Source organism: Poeciliopsis prolifica, unplaced genomic scaffold (assembly GCF_027474105.1).
Source record: "Poeciliopsis prolifica strain line A6 unplaced genomic scaffold, Auburn_PproV2 SCAFFOLD002, whole genome shotgun sequence".
Classification (NCBI taxonomy): Eukaryota; Metazoa; Chordata; class Actinopteri; order Cyprinodontiformes; family Poeciliidae; genus Poeciliopsis; species Poeciliopsis prolifica.
Window position 1 is genome coordinate 6,421,529 of NW_026562377.1, and position 21,812 is coordinate 6,443,340.

General features: G+C 39.1%; 1 protein-coding gene across 3 annotated transcripts in view; it reads left to right on the plus strand.

The window, feature by feature from the left end:
* Positions 1-21,812, plus strand: part of dennd1b (DENN/MADD domain containing 1B) — a 131,356-nt gene that overhangs the window by 43,489 nt on the left and 66,055 nt on the right. For 2 of the 3 annotated variants that reach the window (XM_055020314.1, XM_055020322.1), the window contains exons 4-9: positions 3,288-3,337; positions 5,437-5,556; positions 11,270-11,339; positions 13,022-13,102; positions 19,518-19,571; positions 20,122-20,232. In XM_055020314.1, the coding sequence (XP_054876289.1) occupies positions 3,288-3,337; positions 5,437-5,556; positions 11,270-11,339; positions 13,022-13,102; positions 19,518-19,571; positions 20,122-20,232 (486 nt within the window). Of the gene's footprint in view, positions 1-3,287; positions 3,338-5,436; positions 5,557-11,269; positions 11,340-13,021; positions 13,103-15,158; positions 15,219-19,517; positions 19,572-20,121; positions 20,233-21,812 lie in introns of all 3 variants that reach the window. The other variant, XM_055020310.1, reaches the window with a different exon arrangement.

Below are 21,812 nucleotides of genomic sequence, written 5' to 3' on the forward strand. Positions count from 1 at the left end.
TTAAGTATTCTTAAGGCAGCCAAAGCAGTATGCCACAATAATTATCACTACAACAATGATGTTGTCTACAGTCACAGGTCACTTCTAGGTCACACATTCAGATCTGACATAATTGTTTAAATCATACATTTAAGATACTGGTGAATGTTGACATTTTGGTATAAAGTTGCTGCAGATTTCTCTGCTGCATATCCACAATACAAAAAGCCCATACCACAACCCAAGGGTGCAGCTATTGGCCTGAGATCTGGTGAATGGCCCGCCAGTAGTTTAGGCTAGCCTGAGTCATGTGACCAGAGATGATTCTGCATACCTTGCTTGTAACATGTGGTTAATCGAGCTACTCATGAACTTATATTATTAGAGATAGACATTTAAAATCATTTAAATATCCCTTCCTTCCTGCTCAGTTATGCACTTTTGCAAGTCATCCAAACATAATGATGAAGCTTTTCATTCAACTGGAGCTTATTCACACCATATTAAGAATTGAAGAAGCATTTGGATGGAAGGTGAAATATCTCAAAGTAACCAGAGAAGTTAGGTTTCTTACTACTAAAAACTTTGAAGTGTCTTAAATATTTTATATTTGCAGTACAACTACACTGAATAAAATGGTTGGAGTTGGATTTTGATTCATAAATGTAACATTTTTTCTGCTAATGATAGCTTATATTGACTGGTTAATTAGTCAGGTGATCTACCAGCTTACTTTCAGTCAGCTGCTTTACATCCATAGCGCTTAAAGCATTTTTATAGCAGGATTTGTCTTCCTGGTTGGTGATGAAAAAGAGCAGTGGGTGTCTTTCCACCAGCAGACCCATCAGCAGCATGCAGTAGAGGCCTAGTTATGTTGTTACTCTACGCTTCCAACAGTAGGAGAAAATCAAATTCACTCTTTTAGTTTTCCTCCACTTCAAAGGAATTTAAAATGTAGGAATGCTATAATAGAAAAGTTTTGTATATGATTTATCTATGCTTTAATGACAAAAGCTGGTCCATTTCCAGGTCACAATAAGAAAAGATTGGTAGTTTTAAGAGTATGTAAAAGAGGAGCATATTTCACAATCATTACTTTAAATTTAAATTTGGTTTCATAAGAAGCATTTGTGTAATTCTGTACAATCCTGACTGTCTATTCCTTTGTTAAGATGTGTGCAATTTCCACCTTAAATCATTATACTAGGAAGATGAAGAGAAAGAAAAAAGGTGGATCTTGTCCAACTTCACAAACATGCTTGCAAGGCACAGCTGTCCGGACTGTTTAACGTCTAATGACAGGCAGTCTGAAAGTGCCTATATGTTGGATGGCGTCCTGAGGTTCCTTATATGGAGGGAGAATATAGCTGCGATTTCAATGTCACACTCTACACAAATACAACCTCATCACTTCACTTCCTGCTGATTCTGTGTGAGATCAGAGTCTCTGCAGCTCCTGGACTGTCACTCAGAAACAGAAACCCGATGTGGGCAGGGCTGCGACAACACCGCAAATCTGGCAACTCGAATGTTTTTATTTGCAGGAAAAAGAGCGTCTCTCCATGTGCGTGTGCATGAGTGTGTGTCTGTTTGGGTTTGTGTGCCATATGCAGTGTGCCAGGGAGGGCTCTCTGGAACATATTGGTGTGCGTGCATTGTGGTTAATAATAGTAGCAAACGCATAAAACAATGGCAGCTCTGATGTGTGTGACAGTCTTACAGCCGCACACGCCATGACTTAGTCACACACGCACACACACACACGTGCCGAAAAAACAGACCTCCTCTGCCACAGTACCATCCGTCTTTGTTGAGTTCTCAATTTTATCACGGATCCAGATAAGGAAAAACAGTCACTTCCCACCCACCGCTCCTCGCCTCCAGCCCCTCCCTATTGCTCCATATCTGGGCACAGGCTCTCATAGAAGCATATAGCCCACTGAAAATCAGCCACCCACACAAACACATAAATGTACAGGCCTCACCAGCCTTGGATGGAATGAGCAAAGTCCTTGAAGCAATCATAACATTTAAATGCACAGTTTCACACGACACACACACATTCTGTCATAGCTCATTGCTGCTTTTGGTTGGCTGTCTGGAGCAATGTTTGTGTTGTGCCGGGGTGACAGATTTAAGTTTTGATGAGGCAGGGTGGTGGTGGGCGAGCGGGGGGGGATCAGTGACTGCTCCCCATGGTGAGGTCTTATAGACAGTAGACAGCAGCAGCAGCAGAAACCCAACCTGTCGTCCGGATCAATCTCTGGGGGAGGCAGGGAGATGGAAGAGGAGAAACTGCATCACTCACTGCTCGGATGTGTCCAATAAAAAAATAAAAAAAGACCAAAACCTCAGCTCAGTGGCCGAGCTTGGCAAGTAAACGAAAGAGGAAGAGAGAGACGGCTGGGGAGGCCAGAGCGTAGCAGAGAGCCACCCAGTACCCAGGATTAGTCTTTGAGCTTGGCAGAGCAGGACCAGAACTGAGGGAGAGGTAGCAGGCAGACAGACGGCCAGAACGGGCCTGGCAGCCATTCTGGGCCAGGTTAGTGGCCAGAGAGAAGACGAGCCGGAGCGACAGACAGAGTGGGGACCCCGCATTCGCTTTCTGTGTGGCTGGGCTGGAGTGGCTCACCCATATGGTGCACCACACTGTTCATGCTCCCTGTCTAAATCCATATGCCGCTGGTGGAAAAGACCAGCGCCCCCTCCCCGTCTCCCCTACTTCGCATCAAGAGCACGGAGACCCACAGGGGAGGTGTTGGGAGGTAAAGCCCTGCAGGCTTGTACCCCCCCTCTGTACCTCTTAACCCCACAGAGCTGCTTAGCCTATTGTCACTACAATCTGCCACCATAGCCTGGGTGCTGTGTGTATCCCCCCCCAGCCACCCTTGCCCTCTTTTTCTTTTCCATTCTCTCTCTTCTCAAGCCCTTTCATCTCCCTTTGGCACCTGATAATCGATGAACTTATTAACTGCTAATTATTCAAGCTGTGCATTGAGGATCCCACCCTTATTCTTGGAAAAAAGGGAACGTTTCCACTCTGTTCTGCCAAGTAAAGTGGGTTATATTGCCCATTCATTTGGATTAAGTGCATTTAGGCTGCACTGTTTGGGATGTTAAGACTTTGTCAGATTGCTATCAGTACTGTTTAGCATTAATCCCCATTTTGTTCTGCCAGTTGATAGCCTAACCCTAACCCCTACTTGGTGGAGGCCCAAGAAATTTTCACACTGAAATATACAATCTTGTTCATTATCTGTGTGATATGTCTAAAAGGATTTGTTTCTTTCTGTGTTCTGTTTTTTTAGGAAGTTCTTCAGACAATACCTAAGTTCTGCTTTCCCTTTGACGTGGAAAGGTATGATTCCTCTCCTCTCCCTCTCCGTTTCCTGGTTTCACCTCATTTGTACAGAAGACACTTGCTCACACACTTTGAGAAAGTGATCACTTCTCACACCTAAAGACAGAAAATGAGATGTACAGTTTATACTTCTAATATGTGACAGTGATGAGCTCTCAATTGCAATCACTTAGTGATATTGTCACCTGCCAATTTCCTGACTGTCTGAGTTTAATGATGAGTGTTTATTGTGGTTGTGTCCACATGGGCGGGATTGCTTGTTCAAAAGAAACAAAAACAAAGCTGAAACTCTTTTGTATGCCTTGCAGGCTGCATGAAAGTAAGAAAACACGGTGTTCAATAACATTGGTAAACGTTGTGACAATGGCATGAGTAGAGATAGTAAAACACATAATTAATTGTTACGGTCTTTCTGCTTTGGTTTCATGTCAAACGTGGACCCAAGATAATGAGTATTAAGTAGTTCCATCTCAAGTTCAGGTTTTTATGGGGAAAAACGTTACTTCTGACTGAGTTCTGCTGTTTGGCAATAAAAGCATTCAGTGGTACTTTAATGACTTGACCACCTTACCAACTCATTACCTTCAAAATCCTTTTACCATACCATGCCAGTTTTATTTATAAAATCACCATTTTGTATTATTGTAGTCCTGGTTGTTTTAAAATGGTCTGTGTGGTGTGGAGTTCTGAATGTTTTATGCTAACCTTGGGACTCATTGATTTATAGTAATTTTCTAAACTCTTTTCATAGTTTTCATAGTAAATAAAAACAAATAAAAGATTTCTTAGTTATTTTTGGATGCACCAGGAGTCCTAATATGTCAAATTTCATTGGAGTCAAAATGTGATTAGAACCAAAATAACCACAAGATGAGTGTTTGTGGAAAACTTTTAGAATTGCATATGCATCCGTTTTGAGCTTTTTTGATTTGATCTTTGTTTTTAAATTGTAAAAATACTGAACTTCCAAGTTAAATAAACCAAGAATAAAGTTTGGTGTTTGTTTCCAAGGAATGAATTGATGAAAGGGGAGAATTAGCCCAGAGAATATTTGTAAAACGATCTTACAATCTCACATAATTTAACTCAAATATATAATGTCACATTCTGTGTTCATACCACAGTCCAAAAACATGGTTGATGGATAAATTGGTCTTTCTAAATAGCCCTGTACTATGAGTGAGTGGTTATTTGATGTGGATCTCTATGTGACCTGGTGATGAACTGACGACGTGTCCAGAGTTACCCCCTTTTACCCAATGGCCGCTTTAGTTAGGAACTGTTCACTCTTGTAAAATAGATTATGACTCCTGATCATACTGAAATAACTCCATGCCACATCCTGCTGGGATCAACACATTTTCCTGAAAGTAGTCTGTGAGTGGAATCTAGAAAATTGCTTTAAAATGTAATTTGTTAAAGCAGGTGCAAAAATGACCCATGGATGACACTCACTCTTGCGTGCCGTCCACAAGTACAAAAGCAAACCTGCAAAGACATAAAATGTTTTAAGGGTTGAAATAATAATAACGATCTGATTAAAACAAGTCAATATTCATCAAAATATGTGAAAGTGATTATAGATTAATGTAGAAAATGAGACCAACAAGTGTCATTGGTGAAAATGAGGTCACCTGTGACAGCCAGTGGTACTGATGAGTTGTATTATGATCTGCTCAGGCCTGAACTATCTGAAAAGTCCCAGTTTTTATATTGGAACATGTGAAATGATCCATTCTTAAGACAGAACAGGGAGCTAAAGACTTAGGGAGGACTCTCAGCTTTTACTGAAGCTGAGCTGCTGCCATCTAGTGGTGGAAATGTGAATCGAACTTAATACATATTTATCTCTAAACCTCAGAGAAGCTTTGATTTTATAACTTTTAAACATGAAATATGTGATGTTAGTGTATTTGCAGTTAATTTCCAAGGTTATTTTAAACAGATTTGAGCCATCTTTGATTGAAATGTGTTAACACTGCATTAATTTAGTTTAATTTAGTCTGTTATTAATTTCTCCTAATTCTTCCCCCATTTATTAATAAACTGCTGGCTGTTTAGCCTTCACTGCATGCGCCCCTCTGTGTCGTCGGCAGGGTTTCCCAGAATCAGGTGGGGCAGAACTTCACCTTTGTTCTCACAGACATCGACAGCAAGCAGAGGTTTGGTTTCTGTCGACTCACCCAAGGTTGCCGGGTCTGCATATGTCTCCTCAGGTAACACACACAGCCACTCTCTAATTGTCATTTTAAACTTCATCATTGCAGTTTTGGTTTGAAGGATTGTCTGATTTCAGTACACTAAGTTAAAAGTCAGAAAAATACCTTTTTGCAAGTAAAATTGCAAATCCTAAGTAGCTATAAATGTGAATAAATACATTGTTTACAAGCTGCTTTTATTTTTTACTTATTTCTTAAGTACTTATAAATATATGTGTAATATATATATATATATGTGGAGGATAAAACCTTTTTTTAAATTTACATCTTAGAAATGATCACAGACTTTTGAAACAACCTTTTCATTCACTCTCACACCGTGCTGCACTTTGCCAGAAAAACAAATTTATGTTCTTATCTGCCCACACAAATATGTTTCTGAAGTGCCTATAATTACCCAAAACTTTAGCCGTTTTTATATTTTTTTACAGCTTTATTCCTTCTATCACAGCACAGACAAACGAGGACCCGGACTTTAAAAATTTTATTTCTCTTTGCATAAACATCCTTCTAAAAAAAGGCTATTATCGGTTAATTTCCAAGTAATTTAATGTCGATGCAATGTTTTTTTTTTTTTTTTGTCTTTACAGATGCAATTACTTACCCATTACAAAGAATGAGCACTGCAGTGAAAATCTCAGTGGACAGGCTTGCTGCACTTTAATAATAACTAAGAAAAAAGTAAAAAGATCAATTTTTAATGAATGTAATAAGCAGTTTAAGAAACAACAAATTGGAAAAGCAGCACAAAGCCTTCCTCTGTTCTCTGTTTGTGAAGCAGCACTCCTGTAAGGCTCGCTCTCGCCCCTGTGTGTGTTTGTGTGGCTTGTGATGGACAGTCGTGGGTTTGTCGCTGGCCTGATGAGCTGCTGTGAAGAACAGTGCCCTCATACCCCCCCCTCCCACCCCTTTCCTCACACATACACATTCGTATATACCACCCACCCTTCCCGGCCAGCTTCCGTGGCCTTTGTTTTTCCTTTCTCTCCCTCTCCATCTCATGCTCTCTGTCTCTCCCTCTCTTTCCTCCTCGTTATTCGGCTGCTGCCACAGTGCGACAGCAAAGACGCTCGGCCCATAATTATGCATGAAGCTTCGCTGCCAATTAGCAGAGGCTCCCCCGTCCCTCTCGCTGAGTTAGACATGCTAATTCATTTGACATATGATGTATAAAATTCATTATGCATTCTGAGTAGTTTGCATGACTTGGTTCATTTATTATAAAATAACATATAGGAAGTTATTTTTTTCCGCTTTTTTGTGTATTTGTGCTGCCCAGTTTTCCTCCCCAGATCTTATTTTATTATTATTTTTTAAACTACTAATAGCCATATTATGTTAGGATCATTACCAAGCTTGTTGTAAATTTATCAGATAAGGATTGTGAACAATTTTCAAAATATATTTTTTCAAGGTCCTGAGTTGAAAGTTCATTTTGTTTAGATAGATGATAAAGAACAAATCACAAAATGAAACAGGGAAGACTATCTGAACTCTGTAGTTTTACTGAGTTTTAATCATTTCCAAAGAATAAAAGCTAAACTTTAATTAAAACAGTTTGCTTCTGTGATCGTTGAAATGTCGGCTCTGTAAAATTGTCACCTCTGCTTACAAGAGGAAGTGCCTTAATGAGTAGGACAGTTTTATGTGGAAAGGCCTTTGTAGTCTCGTTGCTGAAGTTGTGGCCAGAATAAAGCCACAGATCACACCAAATAAAGAAACGCGCTGAAATCTCATTATTATTTTAATGTTCTGTCCTCATATCTTCTCTCACTCTTTCCCACTAGGTGTTAAGTCATTTTTGTTCCCTCTTTTAGATAGATAAAAAAGTAAATTTGTGTAACAGCAGATGTTTTAGGATACATTTTAAGTACTGAGTGGCTCCGGTTATTGGTCACTTTTTCAGGACAACACTTCCTCTCCTCCCCGTACTTAACCCTTGACCCTAGAAAGTAAATGTGCAATGCAATCTTCAGCTGAGCCGTTTACAAAGTGTAGGTGACTTATGATTACAGATTCCTGTGCAGTAAAAACGATTTAAGGCTCATCGAAGGAACAGGAGTAACTGTCGTGCTTAACACCCAACTTACTTTATGGCAGCCAAAGAGGACTGGCTTTGGTCTAAACATTTAATTTCCAACATTTAGACACTTTATTGTTGAGATTTTTTTAAGTCTTTTTTTTTTTTTTTTTACCTTTTCAGGCTTAGACTACTATTTGCTTTTTCTTTGAGTCCCAGAGTTGTTTCTTTTAGGCCCGATCAAACGTCCACGGCTTTAGGTGGTCGGAGCCTGGAATGGGGAGACTGATAGTGGGTCGCAGATTAATTGGTTCGCTCTTTGAGAACATGGCACTTTGAGAAGACGTGTGCTTAAAATGGTAGGAGAGATCGCGGGACCCCCACGCACTGAGCACTCCAGTGATAGATGCCTCTCCCCCCTCCCTTTCTCTATCGGAGGATTTGCGAAGCACAAACAGATCTGAGCAATGAACTGTGACGAGTAGGAGTATCTCTCAGTGAGCTTTCCAAACTTTAACTTTTCGTGTACAGCGAGCAGGGCAGGGGAGGGGAGAAGAATACGCCAATGCATCCTTAAAATATATTAATTTGTCTCCTTTTGAAGAAGGAAAACTTTCTCCATCTTTCAAATATGAGTTTATTATTGATAATTTGCGAAGGTTTAGATTTACCAGTGATTGTGTGTATTCCGTTAAATTTACAGCACTTTGGTTAAGGAGTGTAATGTCTGTGAGCTCTGTGAGGCCTGACGGCGCCGCTGACAGCGAGGGTTTTCATTTATATACCGCACATCGGTGAAAACCTGAAGTTTTAATGTCCAGAGAACACAAGTCGTAAATGAGTCAGGTAATTTATCGGACTTACACCGCCCCTATCAGAGTGAAATGTGTAAATACAGAACCCTCCACATTCACACTATGAATTTATTTGCTAAACTGCTGCTGTGGCTTAATCTCTGAAAAACTGCCTTCATTATCTACTAGAAAACTTGAGATTTTTCTATTTTCTTTGTCACAGCACACGGTGACAAAATAAGCTTGAGTTTTGCCTTGGTTGTCATAACTCTAGTTATTTAAACTGTTATGTTAGTAGTCTTAGCTATAAATACAGGGCAGGTTTAAGCTGTTTTCTTTTAACTGGTGTATGACTTGAATGGCATGTTCTCCTGTGTTTCCCATCTTGAAAGTTTCTTTAAAAGATGGGCTTCATCTTTAAATACTTTCATTAACCTAAAATGCTTCTGTTATCAGACCAGATCTCTTTTGAAGAGTGCAGCTTCTCTCTTTTTAGTACTTATTAACTTGATAACATAAATTCTGTTTTATTGTAGCAGTGAATAAAAAAGGGGCAGTTTTGCATTTTTTGTACTTTGCCATTGTCCTCATTCTCCATTGTTGAGACTCTGAATTGCTTTTTAAAAAAAAAAATTAATTAGACTGTTAATTTTTGTATTTGGAAGAATAGTAACCATTTACTGAATTTGACAACGGCTCAACAGATATCTGGCTGGCTTTAGTTAAAGGAATAGATTACTAATTAAAAGTTCATAAAACTGAACCTCAAAAATTATATGAATAAATTAAAAAAAATTCTCTGGTTGTTAGACCAGACTTTTTGTAGTTTTGCAAATATAGCATCTACTGCATATTTGTATAGTCATCTTTATTATTGAAATTAAATACATCTTTTTTTCCTTATTACATATTCTCAAACTGAAAAAAAAATAATGGTACCATTCTCTTACAGAGAGTTTGAGATTTTCTTTATCATTTTCTTCTGTGTGTCTGAAACCAAAATAAAGTAGGACTTTATCATATTCGTCTCAGTTAAAGTTATATTTTTATAAAGAGTTATTGTTGCCTATCCTGTCTTATTTGAATGGAATGTTCTCTTGGTTTTTCTATTTTGTCTGTGGAAAATTTTCCCTCCAGGCTATCATGATGTCATAATTACATTTTACTGATTAAGTCACAAACTGTAAGAATGAAAAAGTGCTTCAATTACTTTTAGAATAAATTAATTGTGCTGCAGATATTTAGTTTAGTTAAGTCTTGGATGTTTTTTGTTTCTGCTCTTTTCACTGAAAAGGTTAGATTTATCTAAATTGTCAGATTATGTTACTGTATTGAAAAAATGCATTTTGCACATCAAAAACTGACCCGTGGGTGTTGCTTGACGTGGCAGAAATAGGTCTTCAGGTTCATATCCGGTCAGCATGTAAATTAACATAAGTATGTTTGATTGAGTCTCTCCTGCAAGTGTGACCTGATTGTGGTAAATCTTCATGCAGATGTCAAAATATCGGCATGTTAAGAGACTGATTGTTTCAGACTAATGGTCACTCAGCCTCTCTGATTGGCGCGCTTGGCTGCACTTCTCCTGAAGACCCGGGCTGTCATTGGCCCCTCACGGATTTAGTGATATGAAAATTTGCATTAGGTCCACTTTATTGTTTTCTTGTTGTCTGTTAATTCCAGTCTGCAGAGCAGCCAGTGACCCATGCCCTGGTAACTCCTCAGTCTCCAGCCAACAGCTGTAGCTTGACTGTAAACTCTATCATTTTAAAAGCCGAGATTTAAACATCTCGCGCTGCAACAAAATACTTCAAACTTGGGTCATTTTATGAGATATGTAACTAAATCATTGCTCAGAGAGTTTTATATTGAGATTAAAATAATATTTATGTTAATTTTCAACCTCTGCATCCATCAAAGTTAATAAAGCATTACAAGGAGTGTCTGTTTATTTAATTGCAGTCCTAAAAGTCCTCAGCCAGAATTATTGCTCATTCAGGGTCTAAATCTGCATGTTGAAACCCCAAACTGCATCAAAATTCAATACCATGATAGGATCTCATGTTTTTATTATTTAATTGCATAACATTAAATGAACTGAGCCCTCACAGCCTTTTATGCTGGAGTAAAATGTTGGCCTCCTTCCACCCAGAAAGCGAGCCTACTTGGCCAAGAATATGTCAACTTTGTAAAGAAAGCCATGCTGCAGATGCTTTAGCTTATGTTGGGTGTTCTTACTGATTAGCCTCAACACAAACACTGCTGTATGAATTATTTGGAGCTTGTTAATGAATTAATTTACTTTACATTAATTATTATAAAGTAACAATTTTTTAAAAATATGTGCAGGGCATGAAAAGCAGCAGTTCGAGGGGCAGAGCAGGCGGGTGGGGGAGGGTGGTGTAAAGGGGAAAAGGGGTGGTGTACTTTTGTTAAGCTTGTGCATCTGGGATCAGCATGCTTGTAAACCATAGTATCCCTCTGCACCATATAAAAGCAATGCAGTTTTTTTTTTTAAAGGATCTACAATCTTGTTTCCTTTTCATCTTTTTTTTTCTTTGCTGCCCTACAGAGGAGACACGACAAGAATTTATCACATGCAAAGGGCAGAAAGAATATAATAAGAAAGACGTTGTAGCATATACTTTTGGAGTAAGAATTGGAATCTTTCCTCAATAATCTATGCATTTTATCTTGAAACAACAGGTCAAATGAAGACATTTTGAGAAACACACATTCAAGTTTTCTGCAGACTGACTCCCTTTGCGCTTGTATTTTAAATAAATAACACAACAGTCCGCTTTGATTCGTTGCATCTTGTTTGTTTATTGTAGAAGATGATGAAATGAATGCTGACTTCTCCATATTTACTGCATTAATGTGTTTCTCTTTGCAGTTATCTACCATGGTTTGAAATCTACTACAAGTTGCTGAACACACTGGCTGACTACTTAACAAAACAGCAGGTAATCACTCATTCTGTTTCTAATAACCGTAAGGTGCCTGGAGTTTTTATGCATCTACAAATAAGACATTTTATTTGGATTTGACTGATAAACAATCACACCATGTATTTTCTTTAAGTCTGTGTTGTGGTGAGACGTTTCCCTCCACTCTGTGTTCGTCTGCATGCTGCAAGTTTTGTATTTTTTATTTATTTTTTGACTCGGGCTTGAATTGGTTCCTCTTGTTAGCAGCAACAATGTTGACATTTCACAGACCAAACGCTGATCTGACACTGGAAGTTATTCCTGATGATTTACTGGAAAACAAATCGTTAAAAACAATACACACGCAAGCTGGCAAACAAACACACACGTGCCTGCACTTCACAAAAGTCGTCTCCCCAGACTATTCGCTGCATTGTACGAGCAAAAGGGAGGGGAAATGTAAAATATGCAACAAACTGGGGAGATGTGCAGAGTCTACTGCATGGGGTGTAGGTGATGTTCCAATGTTTAGACTGAAGAGAGGGTGAAAAGAGACGAAGGGAGGGAGACAGAGGAGAGGGAGAGAGCTTTGGGACCACTTTTCAATTGTCATGTAGTCGCTGCTTCTTCCCGGATCCTCGGGGAGCTGTTATCAGGACAGTGTGTCGCGCTAAAAAAAAAAAAGACAGTCACATCACATAAACAATCAACGTACATCCACATAATTCTTCAGCTATAAGAGATTCGGTGGAATAATCTAATGTGGTTGAAGAAAAGTAAATGCGGCTGGAGCGTTTTTTGCAAGCGAGGAGGAGAGACGGAAAAGAACGCTGTGAAAGAAGGGAGGAAAAAAAATCCTGGGTGACTGAAATGTTAGTGTGCATGATTTGGTTTCTATTTACCCCGCTGTCCGTTCCAGGCGAGAGGGAGATGTTGACAGACGAGGGAAGACAGAAGAGCGATGAGGGTTTAGAGCGAGGGGTAAATGAACTGTTTCCCCAGGCCGTGTTGCTGACCATGCGTGTGAGCATTGAGCCTCTCATGACAGGAGGCTGTTCGATTGCACACACCCCAGCTAGCACCCCTCCCCTTCCAGCCTCCCCCCTCCTTTCCTCACTGTACGTTGCCACCCATCGCCTCTCTGAATCTGTGGCTTGCACACAACTCGCAGTATCTTCTTTTAGCCCAGACCAAAAACAAAGTTCTTGGTGAAGAAAAAAGCTCGACGAAACTCCACAGCAGTTCACTAACTGCTTTCCCAGAAGTTTGAATACGAGTTTCACTTTTTAGTGTTGCCTTCTGAAAGATTTTCCTCTTCCAGAAGACACGGGATTGTAAATAGGAGTCATAAATGTTGGATGAGTAAATTTCAAAGCCAGTTCTGTGGTCAAACCCGGCTCTCTGACAGCTTCCTTAAGCCCTGTTTTTGGAGCGGGGACCCCCTGGTTAATTAGTCGCAGACTACTCTGGGCTGTAAATCAGCGCCGCTGGATAATAAGCGTCTGCAGCCATACACTCCGCCGTCTTTTAACCCCAGCACTTCTCGTTAAACATATGTCAGTCGGATGTTGTCGAGCCCTTCAGGCCTCGCTGCAGGTTTGCCCTCTGGTCTGCTGCGGTGCCTGTCCCAGCACCGTTGTCAGGATTGACATAACTTGTGTTATGAACAAAACAAGTAAATATAATTCATGTGTCCCATGTTTTTTTCTCTCCCTTAGGAAAATGACTTGAATGACTTGCTGAATTCCCTCTATGAGCTGCCTGTGCCAAAGCCTTTTACACCAGTCAACTTGAGTGTGGTAGGTATACATCTGTTATTCTGCTAGATCAGATGCAAGACAGCTGAGGCAGAGACAGACAGAGGGAAAGGTACCGCAGCAGCATGTTGCATCAGAGACGGTGACGACAATTGGGCGAAGTAGTTAAAAGTGAACCAAGAGACACTGAGGACGTAATGTAAAGCAGAAAACACAGAGAGCAAAAGGGAAAGATAATGAGAAATAAAACGAGATTGACAGAAAAAGAGACCAAGACAGCATGAGAACGCGCAGAAATAAGAAGATCGGCAAAGTGCAGAGGTTGAGATGTGAGAGAATAAATGAGAGAGAGGCAGAGGAGATGCAGAGTGCGGAGCAGGAGGAGGTTAAGGCACGGCGGGCGGGAACGGACACGCGCACAGGGCCCGGGACTGACACCGTGTTTGGAAACAAGAAGTGGCGCTTACAGGGTTTTTTTGTGTGATAAGCTCAAGCTGGACACATTTAAACATGAAGGGCCCTTTCACAACTCATCATGTCTCCTGCTTATCAAGAAACTACAACGGCCTAACGAGCCCAGGTCCCTCAAAGTCAGCTTCTGTTTGAGTTAACTCTGACACAAGCTCTCATGGAATGCCTCCAACATTAAACACTGTCACTTCTGTAAGCCCGGCCGATTTAAGCAGAAAGTAAAGGTTTTTCGCTAGTCTGCTAAGCTCACAATCTCCAGACTCCACACCATGAAGGGATCAAAAGAGTTTTGGTGTTAGCCTTTGTCCTTAAGGACCACCACTCCACCTCTTACACCCCCTTTTTTTAACCAATTAAGTAAGCAACTGTAAATCGACTCTACAGCAAAGGTCTCTAAAGGATGTACATGTAATTACCGAGATGAATTTGCAAGAAAAGAAAAAACAAAAAGAAAACAGGACAAATATCAGGTCAGTAAAGTCAAGACTGAGTTTGTAGTTTGCGTGTTCTTGTCTGTCTGTGAATAAACTAGTGATGCACCAATCAGTCAGCCAGATATTGTATTCAGCTGATTTTATCTTTTCAGATTAACTAGTAAAAAAAATAATTTCTTCCCCCTCTAGTCATTAAAAGCATCAAAGTTAAGGAGATTTTTATTCTGTAAACTGATGAACAAACATGATGAACTTTAATGCACAAAAAATCTAATAAAGGTTTGAAGCAAATGCTCTTTTATGATCTTGTTATACCTTTATTTTAATCTACTGAATCTGTCAAAGAATCTGCAACACATTTTTCTCTTCTTCTTTGCTAAAATAATCATTCCAAATCTGAAATGGCAGGTCAGATTTCAAAGAAAGTTGCACCTGCCTGGAAAAGACTGATTGGTGCGTCTCCAAATCAAATGTCTCTCCAATCTGAAATTATATTAGCTTTTGACTTGTTTTTGTGTTGTACGTTGATTTCTTTAGTTACGATTGCCTTACCACAGTTATGCATAAAGATGCACCAATCGATTGCCCAGAGATTGGAATCAAACAGTTACCCTTTTTTAGGTGTGACTGATCAAACACTGAACAGTTTGGGCTTTTTTTCCCCATTACTGAAGGCATCAAAACTACAAACTTCCATAGTTTTCATCCTATATAAACACCATGCACTTTGATGCCTCTTATGAGTTTAATAAGAATCAGATCAAGGTTATGAGCAAATGCTTTGATGCTTGAAATAGTCATAATCTTGTAATTCCTTCATTTTTTGTTGCATTCAAAAGAACCCGGATTATATTTGTTCTCTAATGTGTTTTTGCCATGAGCATAGAACATGGAGTTGGAAGGACTTTGAATCTGCAGGTAACACCTCAACGAAAACCAGAATCAGTATGGGCTCCACAAAATGTCTCTTGAATAAACTTTCTTTATCTCAATCTGAAGGCGACGCTGGAGAACAGAGGTGATAGCTTCATCTCATTCCTAGAGAAGCCGCTAGTTTAATATTTAATTGATAAAGCAGAATTATTCCCTTACAGGAACCTTTTTTTTATTTTATCATGCCAGCCAAGAGCAGAATCCTTGTCCCCTTTCATGTGTGAACCCTGTTTTGCTCTCTCTCTGTCTTATTGTGCAAGAATGAGCGGTTGTGTATTGCCACTGGGCAAGTACTGAGAGATCAGCCAAGCAAGGAGCCGGTGAGTGGAAGAGGAGTGAGTGAGCGGCAGAGACGGGTGGAGGGAAGGATGCTGCTGTGAAATATGAAACTGCTTCTATACTAATCGCATGGGAGCCACTGATTTCCAATTTGGCCAAATAAGCTACGCTACCATTTTTACATATAACAAAAACAAACTATCCTGGGTCTGGGTGTGTGTTTCTTCTCGTCTGGAAAACAATCAAACTTTGTAAATGATTAATGTCTTTCCACTCTGCTATATTCTCTCTCTGAAAATCAAATGTTTTTTTTTCTTCCTCTCTTTATGTTTAAAGCAAAAGGCAATTGTGCTCAAGAAATCTCCTTGATGCCTTGCCAGTTAACCCACTTTCAATGTGTTTTCGTATAAACAAGTCTTCGAAAGAACAAGGAAAGAGGCTGATAAGCAAGCAGACAGCCAATGAAAGCCACGGCTGCACTGAGGAACGTGGCTTCTGATTATCACAGCGACATGAATTTGTAGACCAACAGGGGAACATAATTTAGCACACAAAGCGCAAGAAAACAAGAAAGAATAGAAATCACACCCCACTGTTGTTGTTCTATGTGGTTTTTAGTAGCTGTCCTCAGTCTCAGAGGTATGACCCAAGTCCTTGATCTTTTAGTACAATTTGTTCATCTACAACTGCTGTTATTTTAAGTATTCTTTTAATCGTCCTTGTTTTAGTGAGCTGAAAGCACTCTTGCTTTCTATTTGGCAGACAGAAATTATTCAGAAGCAAAGATCAGATCAAAACGTCCCTCTTGTGCCAACATACTCACATTTTAAAAATTGTTTTATGTAAAGTTTTGTAACTCTGCAAGACCACAGCTAGAATATACAGTTTTTGTTTTGTTTTTTGGAGGAACTGAAGCTTAAAAAGAAATCTGAAGATGTTATGTTTGCTGTTGCATAAGACACCTGGGGAGAAACAAAGCTTTTTTTTTTTTTACAATATGGAGCTAATAAGAGAAGCTCCAATCAGAGCTTATAATGCCTTATTTTTATTTATTTCAGAAACTTTGACCTGAGCTGAATCTGATTTATCCTACTGTAAGCATTGCTAACAGAAGGCTTAATAGCCTTCTGTTAATCCTAAAACACTAATTAGAAACATTAACTCCATTAATGCTAAAGCACTAATCAACTTATTATTTAGCAGAAGCTAATGCTAAAACACTAACTTCAGTTTAAATTATATTTTTTACAAAAAACTATAACCTTCAAGCACCAATTTAATTTTGACATTAAACCGTGAATGATAATAATAAATATAAATAATTTTAAAAACGATTTCTTTTAACCTTTCACATATTTTGTGCTTCCTGTAGTTCTAAGCACCTTACCGATATAGTTTTCAGTCTTCTTCACTCAGTAGTGACATTCACAGCAAAGAGGGTTGTTGTCAGCATAATGTATGGTGCATTCACTGATCTAAAAAACTGGTCAAACTGAAAATTGTCTGTTTTCTGTCATCAGTGGGTTTATTTGTGTGTCTTTGCGGCTAATTATTAATTTACATTTTTATTTTGAGTATTTGGTCCTCAGTATAAATTCATTTGTTGCTGCCGTTAAGAAGAAGGAGCAAACGCATTCAGAAGAAATCAGAGTAAAAATGAAATTTTACACAGTTGCATAAAATAGACAAGAAAGTTTCAATTTTCATAAAATGAGCAGACATATTATTGATTGAACTGACTATTTTTTCTTTTCCAAAAGAGATTTTGATCACAACTTGGAGGCAAAGCCCTGCGTGTTAGTTCCAGTTTAGTGTTTGTACTACCTCATCTACAACAATGACCGTCCTTTGGGAATTAGACAAGTGTTTACTCGGGATAATTGTTTTCATGCGTTTATCGCTGAATACACACCCACTTGGAGGAAAAATGCAGTGTTTGTTCAGTGCTTTCAGTATTTCATAGAGGCATAGCCTTGAATCACACCTAATTTTTTACCCCCTTGCATGTTTACTGAGTGAAGTAATAGTATTTTTTGTCATTAGTAATTTCCAGTTTAGTGCATTTCTAAATGCATTAAACTGCTCATAATCACATATAACACAACATCCAGTGAAGTTACAGAAGAGCACCATGAAGAAATAATCATATGTCACCCATTTTGATAGAAACTGTACCATGGACCATTCATTTTACAGAAATGACAAATTGGTGAAAAAGAACCACGTGTGCTTAAGGAATACCAAATAAAATCATGAAAATTAAAGACTTTAAAAATTATTACAGTAGCCCCCAGATGGTCTTGGTTTATGGTTGCTCATAATGTGCCAGGTTTGCTGGAGGTTTCTTCCTGCTAAAGGGAAGTTTTTCTTCTCCACTGTCGCTACTCGCATGCTGGGCATGAGGGATTGCTTGAAAGTCAACGACAATTGATTATCTACTGCCACGAGGTGAACATCCAGGAGGAAAGAAAGCAAGTCAATGAGTTTTCTTAGATAGAAAACATTTCTAACCAAATTGAATAATGAACTGAATTTGACTGCATCATAAAATGGTTTTAAACTAAAGTCTTTCAAACTTTTTTTTTTTAATTATTATGTTTTTCTATCAATTTTTTGCATGACTTTAGTTGTGTCGGTGTTTTTTGTCTCTGCATATGTAATTTAAAACCATTTGTTTGGGCTCTATTTTAATTGTTTTTCTTAATTACTTTCTTATACTATGTTTTTCTATGTGCAGTTGAAACAAGATGTTTACATACATTACAGAAAAAGACATTTCATATAAATTTTCTTTCTCTCCCTAATCAGCCTAAATCTTCATAATTTTCTGTTCTGTCTTATGAGACTGAGATCAAGGTTTTATGGTGACATCTTCAAAACCTTGACCTTGTCATCCTAAAGCCCTTTATTAACCGATTTGGCTTCATGCTTATGATTATTGTGTGTTTAGAAGAACCATTTTAGCCATTTAGCTACGCTCCGTCTTGAGAAGTTGTCTCAAGGATAAAAAGAGTGGACAGTTAATCAGTGGTCCACAGCCTTCCTTACTTGAAGTGCACCATTCCCTCCTTCACCCCCCAACACAATGCTGAAGAGTTGGGGTTGCATTGTTGAAAGCATTCTCTAAATGTAACAATGTCATTTTATGTTTTATGTTGTTTTTAGAATGATTGATGCGTTAGCTTAGTGTACATTCACAGATTGGCCTCCACTGAACTCAGATGTTGTGAATTAACCTTTTAGAAGTTTACAAACCCATGACTTCATCATTTGTGCCTTAACAAATAGCATGGTGCCAAAGTGACCTTATTGTATGAAGAACTCTGAGTTCAGAATGATTCACTCGCTAATTCTTCTGGCAAATAGAAATAATATTGACAATACTAACGGGCCTAAAAAAAACTGAAGTTTTATCTCATTTGTTGGCAGAAAGGGAGAAAAACAAATAGTCTTTTTCAACATTTGTATGAACACATCTGGTTTCAGATCTGGTGTCTTGACCTTTTTGGAGGGATTTTATTTTGTTGTAACTTTTGTATTTGTTTTACTACATATGTTTTTATTTTGCAAAGCTTGTGTTGGATTTTCATGTCCATCTTCCTTCCCCATTGGGGCCCCAGCACCAAGAGAAATCCTCGACGATTCAAGGACACTGAAATGTTTTTAAAGCAGCGTTTAAAAAGTATATCAGTCGCAAATCTGAACTCTTTCAAAGTTGCCTTAGAAATTTCACCAACATCACAGTGGATTTTTATGACAACTTGCAACAGATGGTTTGAGTGATGGAGTGAGAAATGCAGGTGTACCAAACGTTCAATAGTGTGTAGTGAGACGCAGCAGTGTGTTTCTCTTGGTGGTTTGTCTACCTGCAAACAGCACCTCTCTCAGGCCCCTTTGATCTGAACACTGAACCTGCCCTGCTCTCCCAAAGTGAGACAGGCAGCCCTGTGATCCTCTAAACAACCTGTGTGTGTGTGTGTGAGGATGTGTGTGCGTGTGCATGCGTGTGTGTGTGTGTGTGTGTGTGTTGGTTCTCCACAAACCTTTTTAATGCTTAAATAAAGACCCAGTTTTCCACCGGAGACATCACCACAGTGTGTGTCTGTGGGGAGCAGAGCTGCTATTCAGCTTTCTCTGTTCTGCAGGCCTGATAAAAGCATTGCCACGGTTCAGACACCAGCTCAGCAATTCATATAGACAGAGCAGAAGATGAGCCATAAATCATACAACAAAGTGAACGGCCCTTTTCTCCCCTCTTCCCCTCATTCTCTTCTGAATAAGTGCTATGCCTCACTTGTGACCTTCCCTCTTCTCTTTCCTGCATGTTTGTGTTTTCGCAGCACTCCTACTTCATCGCCCCGGATATCAATGGACTGCCAACTATCCCAGAGAGTGTAAGTGCTCATGGAAAAGAGGAGAAAAGGAGACAAAAGGAGATGAAGGAGAAATCCCTCCCTTATGGAAACATCCCTGCCTCTAATCGTTTTTAATCTAATACACATGTCATCGTTTGAAATTATTGCATCATGCTCTTGTTTCAGATTTATCTCCTGCGGTGCTTGTACTTTAATGTTGAAGTTCAGTGATTGGCATAAAAGATTCAAACTGAGCACATACTCTTTGTTGATTTTTGTGTTTAAATTCGAGCTCAAATTTTTATGGCAAGGGACACGAGATGACAGCAATTATCGGTCTCTCAGGCTGACGTTGAGTGAAATGTGATCCGTTTTCCCCAATCTGACTGTGTTGGAAGGATCACAGGCATAAATACAGCTGAAACACACACAATTCTTACCATTTATTTTTAATGTAAATCAATCTCTGTAGTAGTTTTTTTTCCTTACACTGTTCTTTGACATATAACCAGGCTTTCTCACAGTCTATACATTGATGTAGTGCTTACATTTTGTAAGCTAAAAACATTTTGTCCTGTTGTATCTCCAGAGGAACCTAACGGAGTACTTTGTGGCTGTGGACATCAACAACATGCTCCAACTCTACTCCAGTATGCTGCACGAACGGCGCATCATCATTACCTCAAGGAAGCTTAGCACTGTGAGTTTGTTCCTCCCTAGTCATCCTGTAGCTTTTGGTTATTGAGCCTCGCCTTGTAGGCACAGGCTGAACAAAGCTTGGAAAACAACTAGAATACGGCATCAACCTAAAGGGATCTTCCCTTCAAATATTAATGTTGCTATTATGTTTATGTTGAGAATGTTGTGTGAATTTATGCCTGGTGTTCAGGGAGCCCAGGTTGCTTTGGTAACAACCTTCAGGTCATCTGCATTGTTGGGTCTGGTGTCTCTGATCTTCATCTATAGATTATCTATAAAGGTCAGGCCAGTTTGCTGGCCAATAAAGCAGAGAGGCATCGTTGTCATAGAACCAGCGTCTGGTACCTTTGGGTTCTCAGTCTTGCTGGACAATGAAATCAGTGTCTCCATAAAGCTTGTCAACAGAAGGAAACATGGAGGGCTTTAAGGTTTCCTGGTTGATGGCTGTGCTGGATTTACACTGGCCCAACAGCTGACGTTAAGATAGCTTCTTAAATCATCACTGACTGTGGAAACGTCACAATGCACCTCAAATAGTTTGGATTTGGAGCTGATCCATGCTGGGATCTTGATACAAACTTTACTTGTATATGAACAGAAGGCTCCAGTTCGTTTTCTCTTTTGCCCCGTTAAGAATCTTCTAAAGTTTGAGAAGACTTTAGAAGATTCTAAACCAATTTCTGTACAAGGCATTGGTGTAACACCTGCTGTCGAATTGTCCGCAAACTCTTAATATGCTTGGCTTCCCGATACTCCCAAAACTGCGGTTACACCTGTTGCACTTTTATCCAAGACATTTTTTCCTTCCTCACAAATTCCCATTCATATTCTAGGATGCATCACTTTATGAACTGCTGGGTTGGTTAGCAATGACATGTTTGTGGCCTATTTTGCTTGTGATGGTTGTCAATAACTGTCAACTTAGCTGTCTTTGCTGACTTATATGCCTAGTGTTACTTCTCAAATGTAATGGCTTGTATGAATTTTTTTAAAAAGTTATATCCTGATTTATCTGCACATGTATCTGTATAAATTTAAGAAGTGGGATTTTCTCAAATGAAAAATTACTAAAAACAGTCTTCTCTGATTGGAAGAGGGGAAATAAACAAATGTGAAAGGTTTTAAATGCTTTTTTTTTTTGTAATGCAGGACTTCTGCACTTTAATAATAATTCGGAAAGCTTGTTGCCAACTTGCACCGTCATGCTTTAAATCAAATTCAAATGCCAAATTATGCCACTAAGACTGGATCTAGCCTTAGGGTGTTCAATAGATTGAACATGATTTGCTTCATCAATATTCCAGCTGGATTTCAAACCCTAAATATTACGATGGGAATATTTATCTGACATGGCTTGATAGTTGTTCTGGGAGACTTGAAGCATTTCCCCCTCTCACCCTCTGCCCCTCTTCTTAATCATCCAGCTCTGACAGGCTGTGAAATTCAGGCTGAAGCTGGGTTTTATGTGGCTGTTTGTACCATATAACTGCAGCATATTAATGTCCAAAATGCCTTAAATTAACTATTATTACATGCCTTAGCTTACTCTTATAATTTAGAGTCATTTCTGTGCGCATGAGG